Consider the following 19,853-nt stretch of genomic DNA (forward strand, 5'->3'; position numbering starts at 1 on the left):
ATATATATGTATGAAGTGGAGTTGGCAACTGAAAAGAAACTTTGTGGTCCCTTCAAGCTAGGTGCAGGACGGCTTTCACACACACTTATCTCTCAGAACTGAGCATGTGGAGAGACGTTCGTTCATCCAGCACAAAGGGAACGGGTTGCAGGAGAAACACTTACTCTGGTTTCTCAGTATGTTTCCTAGTGCCGGTTTGAAGTGCCTGCCGTTTTCACTGTAAAACCGAGTTGGAGCTTGTACCTCCCCATATATATTTATGGAGTGGAGTTGGCAACTGAAAAGAAACTTTGTGTTCCCTTCAAGCTAGGTGCAGGACGGCTTTCACACACACTTAACTCTCAGAACTGAGCATGTGGAGAGACGTTCGTTCATCCAGCACAAAGGGAACGGGTTGCAGGAGAAACACTTACTCTGGTTTCTCAGTCTGTTTCCTAGTGCCGGTTTGAAGTGCCTGCCGTTTTCACTGTAAAACCGAGTTGGAGCTTGTACCTCCCCATATATATGTATGGAGTGGAGTTGGCAACTGAAAAGAAACTTTGTGTTCCCTTCAAGCTAGGTGCAGGACGGCTTTCACACACACTTATCTCTCAGAACTGAGCATGTGGAGAGACGTTCGTTCATCCAGCACAAAGGGAACGGGTTGCAGGAGAAACACTTACTCTGGTTTCTCAGTCTGTTTCCTAGTGCCGGTTTGAAGTGCCTGCCGTTTTCACTGTAAAACCGAGTTGGAGATTGTACCTCCCCATATATATGTATGAAGTGGAGTTGGCAACTGAAAAGAAACTTTGTGTTCCCTTCAAGCTAGGTGCAGGACGGCTTTCACACAAAGTTATCTCTCAGAACTGAGCATGTGGAGAGACGTTCGTTCATCCAGCACAAAGGGAACCGGTTGCAGGTGAAACACTTACTCTGGTTTCTCAGTCTGTTTCCTAGTGCCGGTTTGAAGTGCTTGCCGTTTTCACTGTAAAACCGAGTTGGAGCTTGTACCTCCCCATATATATGTATGGAGTGGAGTTGGCAACTGAACAGAAACTTTGTGTTCCCTTCAAGCTAGGTGCAGGACGGCTTTCACACACACTTATCTCTCAGAACTGAGCATGTGGAGAGACGTTCGTTCATCCAGCACAAAGGGAACGGGTTGCAGGAGAAACACATACTCTGGTTTCTCAGTCTGTTCCCTAGTGCCGGTTTGAAGTGCCTGCCGTTTTCACTGTAAAACCGAGTTGGAGCTTTTACCTCCCCATATATATGTATGGACCATAGGCCGACACAAAACAAGAGATGTAGAATAGTTAAAGACTCTGAAAGCAATGTCCGGAAACCCTAGCTAAGATTCCTAAATGGCCCAACTTAACTAAGCCCAGCACTGCCTCATCAAGAATGGGGCAAATAGCATCTCGTGTATTTTATTTAAATAAATAAATAATTATCCTGTTCCTACCACAGTCTATTATGATAAGACTGAGTATAATTTCTAACAACAAATAATGTACAAATCATAATTTCTACTTCATTCAAACTGCTTCTTCTATGAAATTTGAATCTTTTTTTCTTAAGACGTTTTTGTGCCATATGACCTAGTGATAAAATTTCCAACTGGCTTTTATTAAAAAAGTTCAGCATAGTGCGAGTTTATTACATCAACTATTCCTTTATGGGAGACCCATGTGCCTTGTCACTCTCTGCCATTAGGTTTCCTGTAAAAAATTCAATCCTTCATTCAGGAAAATGCTTAGCAATATATCTCATGGAAAACCGTCATAAACTGCAACACAAGAAAATGAAAATGACACTGAGCAGCCTGTGAAGCCGGCAGACACACACCGTGCACTGTTGTGTTCCCGCCTCGAATTTCTTTAACCAGTAGGGAAATGTGCATCTCAAGAAGTAGACATAAACATTTTTCAGACCTGAGCACACAATTTCCCTTTCAGGGTTTAGTGGGCTTCCATTTAATTCTATGAGAAATATTTAAAACCACAGGACAACAGCTGAGATTGGGTTTAAAGTAACTTTTATGTCAGTGAAAATAAAGCCAACTGACAGTTATCATTTTTACTTTATTTGATCTCACTCTCTTACTTTACCTCCCCAACCTCCTCCACAAAATGATGGTGAACATCCCCTCCTGGGTCAGAAATCTAAGTAGAAATTACCAATCACATTGAGGTGTGCTTTGTTGTTTTATTTTTCAAAACAACCAAGTTTCATTCATATGATTTAATAATTAAGATCAGAAACAAAGTCTACTCAATAAATGTTAGACAACACATGTCGTCATAGCTGCTCATCAGGTTTGGCCCCACGTTACACACTTTTACATGGACATGTGCCATGTGCTGTCATGGGAAACGGTGAGTGGGGACATGGCCTCTGCTCTCACAGGGCACACAGCCTGGTGGGTCAGGCGGTGTTCAATCATTGCCCTTTTCTCTTTTATGTACTTACAAATTATGGGAAATGCTATTTAAAAAGAACAAAATGAGTCAATGAAAGTGAAAAATACAAGGACAGTATTTAGGCTGAAGGAAGACAGGGAATCTCTTTGAAGATCTAACACTCCACTGAGACCCAAAGGACAACTCTGACACTGCAGGTGAAGGGCAGGGACACACTGATAAAGGGCTGAAATCCAGAATATACCAAAATTTCTTTACACTCAACAAGAAGGATGAATAACCTGATTAAAAAATGAGCAAAATGCCTGAAAACACACCTCATCAAAGAAGAAATCTAGATGCCAAAGAAGCCTTTGGAAAGATGCTCCACAGCACCTGTCATCAAGGGGATGCAGACTGAAACAGCGAGATACCACTGCACACCTGTCAGAACTGCCAAAATGCAGAACACTGACAGCACCGAATGCTGGTGAGGATGTGGAGCACCAGAAATTTTAATGCATTGTTGGTGGGAATGAAAAATGGCCCAGGTACTTTGGAAGATGTTCTGGCAATTTTTTACAGAGCTAGACGTAATTCTAACATCTGATCTGGCAACTGTGCTCCTTGGTGTTTACTCGATGAAATGGAAACTTATGTTCACACACAAATCTGCATACAGATGTTAATAGCAGCTTTATTCATACTCAACAGAATTCAGAAGCAACTAAGCTCTTCTTCAGTAAGTGAATGGATAAATAAACTGTGGTTCCGCCAGAAAATGGACTATTATTTGGTGCTAAAATGAAATGAGTTATCAAGGAATGGAAAGACATAGAGGAACCTTAAATGCATATTACCAAGTGAAAGAAGCCAATCTGGGAAGTTTCAGCAACTGTCAGATTCCAACTGTATGGTGTTCTGGGAAAGGGAAAAACACAGAGACTGAAAGATCAGTGGCTGCCAGAGGCTAGAGGGGAAAGAGCAATGAATGAGGTGCAGCACGGAGCATTTTAAGGTCACTAAGACAGACGACTCTGTATGATGCTGTGATGGTGGATACATGTCATTGTACATCTGTCCAAACCCACAGAGTGCACAACACAATGTGTAAATCCTAGTGTCAAGTATGGGCTATGGGTGATGATGATGTGTCAGTGTAGGTTCACCCATTGTCACAAATGTACACTCTGTTGCAGGTGTCAATATTGAGGAGGCTGTGGGGACAAACTGCAGTTCATACACCCAATCCAGCCCCAGCCACCGCTGTTAATAAAGCTCTATGGGTGTGTGGACTGTCTGGCTGTTCTGGCATCTAAACCGCAGAGCTGAGCAGCTGCACCAGAGATCAGGAGGTTTTCAGACCCTGAAATATTTACCCCCAAGCCCTTGAAAGGAAAAGTCTGCTGAGCCCTGTTCTAAATGAATCAAAATTCACCCTGATGAGGCAGGACAGCAGGGCCCAAACCAGGCATGGTTAATGGGACTGAAGCAATGTTTTAGTTCCAACACATTTGCTGAAGTCCTGCAGGTCCAGCGACAGACTGTAGCCAGGAAGCGTCTGCAGGAGGAGTCGGGAGCAGGCCTTCCCGCCAGGCTCTGGGATGCCGGGGGCCGCGTGCCGCACGGGGGCCACCCGCTTGAAGAAGGTGGACTTGCAGTGGAAGCCGATCAACTCGTAGAGCTCGGAGAGGATGCTGCACGGCTGAATTCTCTCCTCGGAACGCTGAAGCACAGGGAGAAAAGCAACAAGCATCTGAATGAAACACGTAAGTGAAAAAAGACCCATAAAAATGGTTTTCCCTTAAAACAGAGACCCGATGACACAGGAAGGAAGAGGAAGGCTGACTTAGTGCACTGATGGGACCGGATGCAGAAACGCAGGGAAGCAGCACTGTGCAGACACTCCAGACCCCCTCTGGGCCCCACCTCTCCGCATTCCACCTGTCCCTTTACTAGAAAAGCCCGTATTCCCTGAAATAGAGGAATCTGCTACCTAAACATGGGACACAGAGAAGGGAAAGAGGAAAAGGAAGGGAAAGTAAAGGAACAACAGTTCATCTAGACCCTAGGGTCTGGGCGGGACTTTCACCAAACACACAACTTCTCAAAGCACAGAGCGCACAGGGAGAGGCTGACAGAGTGATTGCGACTTCTGCTCCTAAAGCACCCAGCTACCTGTCAGCATATGCTGCGCCCGTTACTGAATCATTACAATCATCTCAGAAACAACTACTACCCCGGCTCACAGGCAAGGAAATCTGAAACTCGGGGAGGAATTATTATCATCCTGGACAAAGTCCCACAGCCCAGTAGTCTCAGAGCCTCCGGCAGACCCTGGGCTAAAATGCTCCTCATCACCACGGGCCCTGAGACTCACGCTGAGGCCACGTCAGGTCTGCATGGGCCCAGAGCACAGTCTGTGGGACAGGGAATGCTCCCACTCGAAGTGCCAGGTCAAGGCCCTCAGGAACTTGTGTAATGAAACCAAATCCCCAAACTCATTTCCAACCCACTGCCCTGTCCGGGAGGACTGCTCGGCACAACTGCGCTGTCACCTGTGCACAGGCTGAGCAAGGGGCCCAGACAGTGATGTGACATCCCAGTGGAAGTGGCTCGGAGACCACTTCATCACAGGACAGATTCTCCCGGCTTCCAACGTTAACTCTCCATTCCATTTCCGACTGGAAAGTAAGTTTAGACTTGTTTTCCTCTCTTAGAAACAAAGAGAGCGGTAACATCAGAGGGAAACTCAAGACTGAGGAAGAGTCTCCTGGTCACTTGCAAGGATAGGCCGGGGAGGGAACAGAGACAGGGATCAGAAAGACCCATGTTCCAGTCCAAAGTCTGCACGTCACTCGCTTTGACAGTTTCCTTTTTAATACAGGTGATAAAATCTAATTATGATTGTTGGGAAAACTAAATGAAATAATGTATTCCACTAGCATAGGTGTAAAATCCTCCATGAGTGTTCCAGAAATGGACGTGATCGTGGTTAGTTACTGTCTGCCAATTCTTGTGTTCTCAGCTCACATCACCCAACCAGAGATGTGCGAGAGAATGCCTCACCAGCCAGCAGCCTTCTCCAACTTGGAAACTTACAGTGTCCGAAGAGCAGGCAGTGTTGGATGCTTTGCGGCACTCTGGAGGTAGCACTCCAGTGATGACTTTAAAAAGCTGGGGAGAATTTAGGGGACCATACAGTTCAAATACAGAGTACTCATTCCATGTCTACAAATATTCATCTCTAGCCATGATGATTAAGAGAGGAAATACATATTCAAACATACATCATTTTCCCACATAAGTGCATCAAAACAATTTGGAAAGAGTGTAACTTTCTTCTCTAGATCACACAGCGGGGATTACAAGGTTTGTACTGACAGCCCTACTTGTAAATCATCTGCAAACGTAACTGGGTCCACTATCAGTCATCATAATTTGAAGGGAATGTTAGAAAAGAAAAAAGCCAAGCTAATACTCTCCAGTCTTTTGTTTGGTTACGATGTCACAGAGGAGATGGACAGCTCAATAAGGAACCACTCTGCCGTGATCACGGAGCCGGGGAGCGGGATGTGCGGCAAGATGTATGACGCAGCCGCAACTGTGCCCATGCTTCTAGGCAGGTACCCAAAGTCACCTTGACAAGGTGTGAAACGTTTATGCCCACGTCCTCATAACCTGACATGTAAATGGAAACTTATAAACTTATAAACTTGTAAACGGCCAATACCCTTGGTGGATACACTGTCCAAAGAGCAAAGTCACAGTTTGACAACTGGCCATCCCGGTACCTTGGGATTCATTCTTGAAGAACCTTAAAAACCACTCCTCTGTCCTCAAGAAGTGCTGCCTACTAGTCCTATCTTTGGCTCATGGATACCGCATGTTGAAGTGAACTTCAATGTCTGCACAGATTTGACTGTCTTTCTCCAGGTTCACTTGTCCATTCTGAAGAGGCCTGAGTTAAGTCCAAATTCCTTAAGATTAATTCCCTCCAGTGACAACTCAACGAGCCTGTAATTACAAGCCAACTGAACAGGACTGTCCTCAGCGAAAAATGTCACCAACCCTTCACTGCTTTCTTAAACTCCTCTCCTGGTTAATTGCAACATACTAACACCACCCTCCACCAAGTTCCCCAACTATGTCAAATAGAAAGTAAGGTCCATAAAGAGGAGACAACTCCATAGTCACCTTTGAATTCCTAGCATAAAGTAATGTCAACAAATAGAAATATGATTGTGGCTTCTTTCCTTTAAAACCTTTCTGGTTATTTAAATGAGACCATGGAAGGGAGGTGTTTGAGTCCAGTATCTTGATCCAGAAGACTCTGGAGGCCTTTTTCAGAATGGCTGTCCACTGATTCATTCAAAACACACCTTCTCTTTCCGGGAGGAGCTGTGATTTTCTGCCATGGGTTTGTGGTCACTCTCATGCCAGAACAGCTTTAAACTAAATCCTTACTTTGGATATGTTATTTTTTCCCGCTTCCAAAAAATTTTACTTTCCTTACTTCCTTGCCTTGAGGAATGCTTTTATTCTTTTCTTTCTAATTCAACCTTTTATAAAGCAGGATTCTCAGGATGTGCTTGGCCTTACATAAGAACAGCCATCCAACTCCCAGTGTGAGAGGCCACAGGCTCACCTCCTGCCCTCCTGCCAGGGCAACTGAAACTCAGTTCAGGAGCCAACCAGCACCTCAGGGCTTCTAAGGCTCACGTATCTCCCAGAATCCCTGCTTTCTGGTTTGTCTTGGCTTCTGAGAATTTCCCCTCACTTTCTTGACAATTAGCTGTGCAGCTTGAAAGATGAGGAAGGAAGGTTTTATTTCTTAATCAGAATTTAAAGGAACTTATGTAATGAAGCTTTTCACGAGTTTCTAGAACCCTCCATGGCTGAGACAGAAAACACACAAGATATTTTCTAAATTTAGCTATCATGTGCATTTTTTCTTTGCTTTTGTTTTGTTAACTGCTAATAGACATTTTTTAATTAAAAAATAAAATAAGGTCCCAAATAAGATAGAAAATTGAAGGGGCAAACAAAATTAAAGAGCAAAGACAGAAAAATGATAACTACTCTACAAAGTTAATAGAATAAATACACTATGGATCAGACCAGCAATTCTCAGTAACAGCTAATTGAAACCTGACCATGAGGTAAAACGTCTCTCCTGTCAGGAGATGACCAACAGAAAATAGAATTAAATCAACAACCTAAAATTCTAAGTCTGGCGAGGTATAGAAGTCTACCAGCTAAATGCGTCTTCTTCTGGAAAAGAGGGAGACTCACCAGCTCTTTTCTGTGGAGCCTGAGCCCAGGGGAGGACAGTGAAGTGTGTTCCAATTAGCAAAGTGAGTGATGAATAAAGAGATGTGAGCTTTGATGAGAGATGATACTACTATTCACTTGTCCTGTAAAGTATGTCTTCACGTTCAGAGATCAATATCTCGGCAGGAAAATGCACAGCCCGGGGCCAGACCACTTCTGTGATTGTGACACTGCACTTAGATGTCTCAAGGGCACCTCCAACTCCACCTGCCAAGAGCTAACTTCACGGTGTTCCTCCCATAGCCATCCTGCCCAGGGCCCATGGTCGGGGACAAGGTCTCCCTGCCTCTCCCAGCTCAGGCCAATCACTCACAGATGTGACAAGACCCCTCCTTCAGGGACAAATTTCCTCAGTCAACGAGATCCACCACCCACACCTGTCCTACCAGGTACTCACTGGCACTCCCTCAGCACTGACTCTGTGCTGGGGACCATGCTGCACACTGTGCACACGTTATCTCACTGGATCTACACAGCAGTCCTGGGAGTTCGGTACATCACTGCTTCTATTGATTAGATAAATTGTTTCACTTCCTTGGGTGTGTCATCCAAAGTGACACGGCTACTGAGCCACAAACCTGGGACTGAAAATCACTTGAAAATTGAACACTGCTACACCTCGCAGCCACCCTACTCTGACTCATCACATCACCTCCTGCCAAGCCTTCTAAATGTTTCTAAGCATTCTACAAGACAAAAGTGATCTACGAGAGCACCGCACTAGCCTACTTAAAATCTGTCAATGACGGTCCACTGCTCTTAGGAGAAAGCCCCACCGGGCCTGAGCACAGCCCAACGGCCCGGCATCCGCTTTCCCTGCGTGGCCGTGCCACCTCACCCACCACGCAGCTCTACACGTGAAGCGTCCAGGACAGGGACGCTGACTCCGTACAACCCGGGGCTCGTCTCACTCAAACAATGATCACCCTCTTCAGTGGTTACCTTCTTCAATACTGAATCTCAGAAAAATATTTTCTCTGGATGAATCAATATCTTTTTCCTTACAACTTCCCATCATTGATAATGAGCTCCCCCCAAAAGAGAGAAGACCTAATCCTCAGTCTCCTTATCTGTAAAGTGCAAATAACAGGGAAATATGAGAGGTTTTATTAGAAGTAATATTCATGTGAGGCTGAGGGACAATTCCCAACATACAGTAAGTACTCAATATGTGCTTACTTAATATTAATAAGAATAGATTACATTCCAGCAACCTTAAATCAATGCTTTATGGCTTTGTCTAAAAGACTACCGACAAACTGTTGGACGAACTGTTTTGAGCAGATCAGCACAAGTGTACTGGGCAAGGTAAGCGCTGACTCCAGTTACAGCTGCAACCAACCAGCACTACGGGGCGGGAGCAGTTTGCTCAAACTCTTACATGTTGCTTGAGCATTTAGTTGTAGTTATTGAATAAAGACAGGTATTATTTACTCAAAGCTCCTGAAACATAAATCTTCAAAGATTGATGCAAATTATGTTTCAAGTACAACACTCTCACTAGAAATTACTTGAAAATTATAGTCTTAGCTCCTCTGCACATCAAAAGAGCATTTTCCTAATGTATCTGACTATATACTCTGAAAGGATTGTTTAAAAGAAATTAAGATGAAGCCATCCTGAATAAGATCTCAGTATCATCTACACAAACCCCACCCAAAGGTCTCATTTCTCACTTCCACATAGGTGTTCAGATGGCTTAAGCTGGGTCTTGGTTTCTTATGACACGGGGGTGGGAAGAATTGTGGATAGATCAATGTAGCAAATATAAACCTAGTGTATTTGCTATGTAGGAATCCTAGGAATAAATAAATTGATATATATAGTCCCACCCTTATGAAGCTAAGCCTTTCCATTTACAACAGCATAAAAAATAAAATGCGGGATACATTTAACAAAAGTTTACAAGATTTGTACATTGAATATTTTGAAGTATCACCAAAAAAAATTTAAAATATCTTCATATATGGAAGGCATCCCATGATCATGCAATGGTAGAAAATATTGTTAAAAATGTTAAGACTTCCCAAAGTAATCTACATATTTAATGGAATCCCTATCAAAATTCCAGCTGACTTCTTTGCAAAAATTGAAAAACTGATCCCAAAATTCATATTGAAAGCAAGGGACCCAGGTCAGCCAAAACAATCTTGAAAAAGAAGAGCAAATTTGGAGGACTCACTCAAAGGTTACAGCAAATCTATAGCACTCAAGTCATTATGCTTCTGTCATAAGTTTGGATGCAGAAATCTATGAGACACAATAAAAAATCCTGGGGGGAAACATACATTTACAGTCAGTTTTCCAGAAATGTGCCAACAAAACTCCATTGAAAGTATAGTCTATTCAACAAATGGAGCAGAGACTCCTGGGTATCTGAAGGCAAAAGAATGTATCTGGAATCTGGACCCCGTATTTTATATAACAAATATTAATTCAAAATGGATCACAGACAGAAACGTAAAAACTAAATGTATGAACTTTCTAAAAGAAGACATAGTATGAATCTTTGTGGTCATAGGATAGGCTATGGCTTCCTAGATACAATACCAAGAGCACAAGTGATAAAACAAAATAGATAAAATGGACTTCATCAAATTAAAATCATTTGTTACAAAGGACATCATCAAGAGTGTGAAATGAAAGGGGAAAGGGGTAGCTCAAATGATAGAGTGCGTGCTAAGGAAGAAAAACAAAATGAATAAATCTAATTACCTCCCCTATAAAGAAATTGTTTTAATGTTTAAAAAAATTAAAGTGAAATGACAATCTGCAGAAAAGGAGAAAAATCTTGCAAAGCATATATCTAATAAGAGACTAGTATCCAGGATATAAAACAAATGCTTACAACTGAACAATACAAAGAAAATCGACCCAATTTTTTAATTTGCCAAGGATTTAAATAGATACACAATTGGCCAATAAGCATCTGAAAAGATGCTCAGCATCACTAGCGAAATCAAAATCAAAATGAGATCTCATTTTAAACTCACTAGGATGGTTATAATCAAAACATGGACAATAACAAGTGTCAGTCAGGAGGCAGAGAAATGGATACCCTCAATATGCAGCCGTTGGAAAGGGGCAATGGGGCAGCTTCTTTGGAAAAGCCCGATGTTTCCTCAAAAGGTTAGAGTTATGTGGCTGAGCAATTCCACTCCTACATGTAGAGTCATCCTTCAGTGTCCTCAGGGGGTTGGTTTCAGGAACCCCTCACCCTGGATACCATAATCCAAGGATGATCAAGTCCTTTTGCAATCAGCCATCTGGATCCATGAAGTGGAAACTACAGATATGGTGGGCCAACTGTACAGCCAACAGAATGGAAATGTATTCTCACAAAAACTTGCACATCAATATTCATAGCAGTATCATTCAGAGTAGCTAAAAGTCACTAAAAATATCCATCCATCAATGAATGGATAAACAAAATTACCAAGAATAGTCCCACAAACTTTTGGTAATTGAATCTTTGACAAAGGAGGTGAGAACATACAATGGAGTAAAGACAGCCTCTTCAGCAAATGGTGCAGGGAAAACTGCACAGCTGCATGTAAATCAATGAAGTTAGACTACCCCCTCACAACATACAAAAAAATGAATTCAAAATGGCTTAAAGACTTAAAATTGTAGACAAGACACTATAAACCTCTTAGAAGAAGACATAGGCAAAACATCTGACATATATCTCAACAATGTTTTCCAAGAGCAGTCTACTCAAGCAATAGAAATACAAGCAAAAATATACAAGTGGGTTCTAATCAAACTTACAAGCTTTTGCACAGAAAAGAAAACAAAAATTAAAGCAAAAAGACAACCTATGGAATGGGAGAAAATAGTTGCATTCAATGAAAGAGACAAGGGCTTAATTCCCAGAATATGTAAACAGCTTTTACACTTGATAAAAAAGAAAAACAAACAATTCAATCCAAAAATGGGCAGAAGACCTAAAGAAACATTTCTCCAATGAAGACATACAAATGGCCAATAGGCACATGAAAAAATGCTCAATATCATTATCAGAGAAATGCAAATCAAAACTGCAAACAAGTATCACCTTTCACCAGTCAGAATAGCCATCATTCAGAAGTTCATAGACACTAAATGCTGGAGAGGCTGTGGAGAATTGGGAACACTCCTACACTGTGGTGGGAATGCAGTTTGGTGGAGCCATTGTGGAAAACTGTATAGAGGTTCCTCAAAAGACAAAACCTTGGGGGCCCAGATGACACAGCATTCCCACTCCAGGGCATATATCCGTAAGGAACCGTAATTCAAAAAGACACTTTCACCCCAATGTTCACAGCAGCACTATTTACAATATGAAGACATGGAAACAACCTAAATGTCCACTGACAGATGACTGGATAAAGAGGTTGTAGTATATACGTCCAATAGACTACTATTCAGCAATAAAATAATAATAAAATAATGCCACTTGCAGCAATATGAGTGGACCAGGAGAATGTCATTCTAAGTGAAATAAGCCAGAAAGAGAAAGAAAAATACCATATGAGATCGCTCACATGTGGAATCTAAAACAAACAAACAGAAAAAACAAAAACAAAGAAACAAAAAGATAAACTTATCTACAGAACAGAAACAGACACAGAGACATAGAAACCAAACTATGGTTACCAGAGGGGAGAGGGTGTGGAAGGAATAAATTGGGAGTTCAAGATTTGCAGATGCTGAGTATGTATACAATAAACAGCAAGTTTATACTGTATAGCACCCGAGAATATATTTAATAACTTATAGTAACTTATGTTTAAAAAGAATATGAAAATGAATACAGGTATGTTCCTATTTAACTGAAGTTTTGTGCTGTACACAAGAAACTGACACAACATTATAAACTAACAAGACTTCAATGAAAATATTTTTAAATAGACCAAAAACAAAAAAAAGGAAAAGGATATTATCAAACAAAAAGAATAAAGTACTGATTCAGGCTACAATATGAATGAACTTTGAAAATTTATGCTAAAATAAGCCCGTCACAAAAGGGCAAATAGTGTCCTTTAAGGTGAACTGTATCTAAGCATTTATTGTACTACTCCTGTAAATTTTCCGGAGTTTTGAAGTCTATCAGTATCAAAATAAAATGTATTATTCATTAAAAACTTAAAACGCTTCCTCACAGGAGGGCTTTAATTATTAAATGCAGAAAAGCATGTAAAACTCTTGGAACAACAATTTTCACGTCCACACACAGTCACTGCTGTCACTGCCACTCAGAGTGTGGTGCCAGCGCTGATGAGAGCTGCCTCCACTCGCTCCCCTGCAGACAGGAGTGAAGGCCTGAGCTTTGACAGGCAGGGTTTGCGTGAACCTGGGTCAGCCACAGCCACGTCCCAGACTCTGCGTTACCCAAATTTCTTATACAAACTGCAACATGTAATGTAAACACTCTAGAGGGATGTATCTTACAACACAGGGAATACAGACAATGTTTTACAGTAACTATAAATGGAGCATCTATTGTACACCTGAAACATATATTTTAAATCAGCTATGTCTTTATAAAAAATTAAAAAATAATTTAAAAATGTTATCCCTTTAATATTCAATTTGGTTTTTAATTAACTACTAAACAGCTTAGAATATATAAAAGCATTTAAGTGTGATGTTTGTTTACAAATTTATTTACTTCAGCCTCCTGCTAAAAGAGAAATTAAACAATTTTTTAAACACAGCTTAACAACCATAACAACAAAAAGGCAAAACTGAGAGTGAAGAGAAAATGGAGATTCAATACTTAAATGAAACCAGGGGGAGGTAAACTCATAAAAATGGATTCCATGAAGTCAGGGCAAGTGTTAAAGGCCGACTAGAAATTCAGCTGTAAGATTCTTGGCAGCTAAAGCAAAAAGAAAAAGATGATGGGGCAGGTGGTAGAGCGTGTGCTTAGTGTGCACGGGGTCCTGGGTTCAAGCCCCAGGGCCTCCACTAACAGATAAATATACCTAATTACCTACCCCCCAAAAGAGCCCCAAAGAAAATAAAAAGAGAAATTTCTTTCCAAAAAAATCCTGATATTAAATTTGGATTAAATACTTTAAAAAAAAAAGAAAAATAGAAAAGATGAGTGACACTGTGAACAAAAACCCCAGCTGGGCTAACAAGCTAAGTCACAAATCTAAGTGTGATAAGTGTCGGTTTACTGATCTAAGTTTTGCTGGGCTAACTCGTAAATCTGAAGTTCAGTGTCAGTTTACTGGGCTAACAAGCTAACTCGTAAATCCAAGGTCAACAATTGTCAGTAACATGATCTGTTCCAAATTGATAAGCTTCAGTGTACTGATTCCTTGCTTTTTGTTGTTTGAGCCTTATTGGCTAAAAGCCCCATACTTGTAATTAACCCTATAAAACCTCATGTGCACGTCTTGGAGGTGCTCAGGGCTTGGGAACAGAAGCCCCTCTGAGCCCGCTGGCATAATAAATCTCAGTACTCCCACCCTCTGAGTGGTGCTTATTTCTTGGCTGGCCTGTTGTTTCCGTAACAACACAAGTGATAATGCCCGTGAGATAAATCTGCGATGGCTGCTGGCAGGTCCCCATGTCTCATGTGGGAATATCTGAAACATATTTTTCACCACTCAGAGTCATCCTCAGCCCACCCCACATCTCCCGCTGTTAAATGCAGGAGCACACGCAGGGCCCGGCCTTTGCTCTCTCTGTGTCATCACAGTGAGACAGGATGGAAGGGGGCAGAGCAAGCCATTCAAGAAAGACCACAGCAATTAACATCAAAATGGTGAAGAATTCAACCCCCAATAGGTCTTGAGGCTCAGGATGAAGAGATTTAACTTCTAGCAGATCTTGAGCTTCATTATACACCCATTGTAATAGTAACATGGTGAATAACACGGCCCCAGGCACCATGGCAGTCACAAGGCTAGCCACAAAAGGTCAAAGGGTGGGAAATGGCCAACTCCCTGGAATCCCAGCCCCTTGCCCTAAGGCTGGTCCTTCTACTTATTAGCATATGAAACCACCAAGCCCAAGAAAAGGAGCAACACAGAGCCACCTCCCAGGAACCCCTCTCTCTACCTCTTCGGAGAAGGCCCACACTATTTCTGTGGAGTATGTGCCTACTTTTAATCTGAGCATCAAACCCCCATACTTCGTGATGTTTCTCATGCCTGTCAATGTATCTCTCTGAATAAATCTACCTTTACTCAACACTGGCTTGTTCTTGAATTCTTTACTGCATGAAGTCAAGGAACAAAATCTGGTGGGGCACATCCCAGGGGCTCAACGGAAGCCTGGGACACAGCCCTTCTCATGCCCCACATATTTTTTCTTGTATCAACAGGACTGGGATGTGAAGTGAGGTCTGAGGCCCCAGCTAAGGGACAGAAGCAGCCTCCAGGTCTCCAATTGGTGGGCAGCCTCTCCCCCATCAGGGGCCATGGGGTCTGCCCGGTTCTCTGTGTTTTTTTGTTGTGCTGACTCCCCAGTCAGAGAGATTTCTCCTTAGGCCTGGCTCCACAAAACCCTTCTCTCCAAAATACAAGCACATCATGTCACAATCCTCTTGTTCAACCATGAATTGTTCAGCCAACTTTTTCCTTCCCCAGTTAAGTATCTAAATGTCCTCCCTGCCATCCCACCACTTCTTTCTTTTTGAGAACTCTGCACTCCCCACACACCATCCTGAACGCCGGTGCCTTGCTGGCTGGGACTGAGATGTTTCAGTCTCAAACATCCTGAGTCCTTTCTCTTTCCACTTTCTAACTTAAAAAGGCCTTCCTGTGTCTCCCACCGCTCTGATTCTGAACGTCAATAAATGCTCAGGTTACATTCACTATGTGAATACCTCCCAGGTTTTGGCTAGGTTTCCTTCCCAAGATCTTCATTAAGGAGCTGCATCAAGAAGTTTAAAGGGGCTATTCTTACATTTGAGTGGAGGAGCCTGCAAGAAATTTAAATGGCTTTGAAGAGAGAGTTAACCAGGGACAGAGAGGTCGCAGGTCCTAGTCAACAGTGTCATGAGGCAAAATGTTCTTCAAAGGCTCAGAGTGGCTTCTGAACACGGAGTCCTCAGGGAGGAGGTGACAGGCAGTGAGTGGTGTGAGTGACACAGGGTACGGTCCCCCAGCAGGGGAAGAATTGGTTATTTTCTAGTTTTGCAATTTCTTACTAACTTTTTCTCTTATTGTCACATACCATTTCCTACGAATTAAGCATATCAATGTCAGCCATTTGGGCCACTTGGGAGAAGCTACACGATGCCATTCACAAGGCTGGGACATGACAGCCACACCAGTCTAGGTTGAAAGACCAGTGGGGGTATATCCATGGTAATCACGGACATGCGGCAAACTCCCCATATTCAAAGACCTCCTCTCAAAGTTGGCGCCAATAAAACTACCAAGCAAAATGCGTGATGATTATGGCCAACATCTGTTTATTAGTTAAGTGCCTGTGACACCTGCCACTTAATAGGGAATGAGTACAATCAACGAGGCCCTGTCTACCTGGCCACACGCGCCCTGCCTTCCTGCCTTGGTGCAGCAGCAGAGCTTGTTTAGCTGAGATGAGCGCCCCCAGAGCAGCCCCGATGGGAAAGCTCCCAGCTCTGCACGGCCAGACGTATTCCTTTCCTTCTCAGAGCTGATCACAATTTGCTGTCATCTGTTTTTATGTTTATCCCTTTTGTAACTGCCTCTCCTCCGGAGATTTTGCTCAAGCAGCACAGGACCAGGTGTGTCTTGTGGCCTGCCGGATATTCTGGGCTGGGAAACAGCCGAGCCCACATCTGGCTCTGGTGCTGAACGGAGAGAGCAGAAGGCCCAGGAACCCATGCTGAACCGAGGCCCTTGCACCCAAAATTATGGTCTGACTTTGGGCAAATTACACAGTCTTTTTTACCCTGAGATTCCTCATCTGTCCATAAAAATAACTGCCCATGGCACACAGAGTTACAAGTATTAAAGGAAATCACCAAATTCACAAACTAGCCAAGGGGCTACCAGTGCATCCTAAACAGACACATGCTGCCTTTAAGGCTCTGACACACACCAAGCGTGGTGGTCGAACAAAGTGTACACTGCTAAGTGTCAGTGTGTTAAGTGCTTCATGTGTGCTATAATAATCTTCAGAACTTACAACAATCCCAGGAAGTAACGAATATTATCATGCCCATTTCACATATTCACCATCAGTTTAAGAGAGGTTACATTCAAGTCCAAGGCGCTATGGTGAGTAAATGGCGATTGCAACCTGAATATGGGCCCAGGCCTGGGCTCCATCTCTGTCCCATCCACCTGACCACTGCCTATGAATTCCACCTGTCCAATACCCAAGTTGAAGCCAGCCAGCTCTTAAATGCAATGTGTGCCACCGTTTGTCAATGTTGGTTCATTACCATATACAGTTCTCAGAAAGCACTTCAGAAAGGAAAGTTGGACTCACATACCTGCCCACAAAGAAGAGGAATTCTGCCTTGCCTTCTCCTGTACGTGCAGAAACCCTTCCCATTCACCACCGAATTCTTTTGTATGCTTCCTCCATGTTCATGTTTACACATGGCTTATTAAAGTAGAAGTTACCTGCAGTAATTCCATCTCGGTTCCATTCCAAGCTTCCAGATTATCCATAATCAGGGTAATATCATAATTTTCTGTGAAAGAAAATACTACAAATTGAATGAAAATATTGCAACCATGTCACTAAACAAAGAATGCTGAAAACAAGTCATCAGCGGCTGCCGCCACCCCCCAGTGAAGACAGGCCTGCAGCCATTCACAACGGTGCCCTCTGAGCAGACTCAGAATAAGAAAGGACAGATTACTGGCCCTAGATAGCTAGGTGCTTGTCTAAAGTATATATTCAGTCAGCCCAAATGTTGGCTTCCTCCCATATATTGAAAAGCATTAAATTCATGAACTTGAGATACCTGGCTTTCTTTAGATAACAAGCAATGTTTTATTGTTCTGACTACCTGGTCTTTGTTGTAAAGCTCCTATATAATCCTAGCTTCTCCCCTACTCTTGGGAGCAGTCCCTCAGAGTGTTCCGAGAGGCGGTCATCCTGGCTCGAGTCCTCCTGACAAATAAAACATAACTCTTATATTCAGGCTGCACATTTATTTCAATCAAGTCCCAGAATAGACACAACTCATCAATTCTGTAATGGGACACACTGGATCAGGAACCAAAAGAGTATAGTAGTCCCGAAGAACTACGGCTCCCTCTTTCTTCCTGTCATTATACAATCCCACCAGAACTCATTATTTGCTGTCTGCTCCTCTGGCAACCAAACTCAGAGAAGAGTCAACTCAGCAGAGCGTCCTGCTGGGCAGAACCCCCGCAGCAGCACTGCAGGCTGCCTGCCCTCCCGCACGCTCTGACGACCGCTAGTGTCCTCCGTGGAAACCAGGCCAACAGAGCTGTTCCCTACAGCTACAAAGTCCCAAATATTAAATAAAACCTTTCCTTTTATACTATATGTTACATATATACCCATCTCTGAAAACAGCTTTGCCAGAAGCCCAAATCTTCAACATTAATCTGCAAAGGCAAATCAGGTCCCCAAGGGAAAACAAGTCTTAAGGCGATGCTAAGACCTCCAAAGTCCTCTCCACGACCATAAACCAAACTGCCTGTAGGTCTGCAGCTGCAGGAGGCTACATGTCTGCTTTTAAAGCAACCCCTTCCTGCCCTTGGGTGCTACAATGCCCTTCTACGCCCTCCCATCTCAGGGTAAGAGCAGCCACTGCAGAACCTTGCAGGGCAGCACTGACAGGACTGCACAAAGAGGATCAGAGCTAAACTAAGCCTTCTGATGACACGAGTTGTCACTCTGTCACTTTACAGATGAAGATATATATAGAGAGAGGTGGGGTGATATTGTTCAAAGTCACACAGATAAAAAGTGACAAAGTCTATAACTCTGCACCTCCCTCTGGTGTGACGCCCCAACTGGGAGAACCACAGGGTTCTCTCGTGCCTCCCTGACCATTTCTTTCCTATCACTCATGACCCACCACAGGGTCTGAAATTAGCCTGCATTTGCAGCTTCTTTTCCCTCCAGTTTCTCAGGAACAAGGCTGTTCGGGCCACTTTATGACTTCCAGGTCCCCGAAATCTCCGTGCTCAGGCTGCTCTTGCCTGTGCATCCGGCCCGCTGCTCAGAGGCTCTTCCTCCCCTGCAGGAGGACGTTTCTACTCTTCACAGGGACACCTCCTTAGGGGATCCCTCCTCTCGCCCTCAGCATGGCAGTTGTCCCAGGCCACATCGCGAGATGCCCCAATAGGACTGCATCTGCCCAGGTCTGCTAGTCAGACCAGCAGCCTCAGAGCCAGGGATTATGCCCAGGTCACACTGCAAACCTACTGCCCGCCTCACAGCCCCCAGCCAGCAGGTCACCTGGAAGTCACAGCAAGTGCCCAACCCAATCCAGAAGCCTCTTCATTTCCCAGCACCACTGATGACTGGTTTCCAAACTTTGGTCAGTTTCGCACAAAACAACACCTTCTACTGTGAAGCGGGTGGTTTTCGCTTCTGCGCCCCATTCTTACTGAAAACGTTAAGGGAAACCAAAAAGCCTCTTCTCAACCCTTTTCTGATGATACCCTCCCACCCACAATATACATATGCTCAAGAGATTTGGATCCACGTGATTTTGTTTCCCTTATGGTAAGTGGCTCAAAACACTGTGGGATTATTTCTCCTTTGAGGGTATTAGGACTCAGTTTCTAGGCTTTAATCTGTTTTTGTCTCTGTCTTCTTTGTTCCTAGCAGTTGCCACCTCTTACTCCCTTCAGCAGCCTCCCTCCCAACTTCTAGTCTAGGAAATCAGCTGTGATGAGGGGCCCGGGGGCATTCACAGAAGATGCAACAAAGGCAAAGAGAGGCTACATAATTTGCCAAAGATATCACCTTCAACCCCCAACAGAGTGTGTCATGTCCCTGTGTTTAACTCTTATTCTAAGCAAGTTAACTTTTTGTAGATTATGTTTATAAACAGATGAGAAATCAAAATACATACAAGGACACACATCAACTCTAAGATATTCATTAACTCCACTATTTTGTTTCTATTTATTTTATTTGTATTAAAAAATTAAGAACCCCTGCAATCAATATAGCAAAATGTTACTGGGTTTTAAATACAGAATATAGAGG

General features: G+C 43.1%; 1 protein-coding gene across 2 annotated transcripts in view; it reads right to left on the reverse strand.

Moving 5' to 3' along the window:
* Positions 1-3,582: 3,582 nt before the first annotated feature.
* The window catches only part of LOC140699628 (trafficking protein particle complex subunit 9-like), a 217,159-nt gene continuing 200,888 nt past the window's right edge, over positions 3,583-19,853 (reverse strand). The window contains exon 5 of one of the 2 annotated variants that reach the window (XM_072972260.1): positions 3,583-4,107. In XM_072972260.1, the coding sequence (XP_072828361.1) occupies positions 3,859-4,107 (249 nt within the window). In that variant the 3' untranslated portion in view covers positions 3,583-3,858. The remainder of the gene's footprint in view (positions 4,108-19,853) is intronic. The other variant, XR_012077865.1, reaches the window with a different exon arrangement.

The sequence above is a fragment of the Vicugna pacos genome, chromosome 11, assembly GCF_048564905.1.
Source record: "Vicugna pacos chromosome 11, VicPac4, whole genome shotgun sequence".
NCBI lineage: Eukaryota > Metazoa > Chordata > Mammalia > Artiodactyla > Camelidae > Vicugna > Vicugna pacos.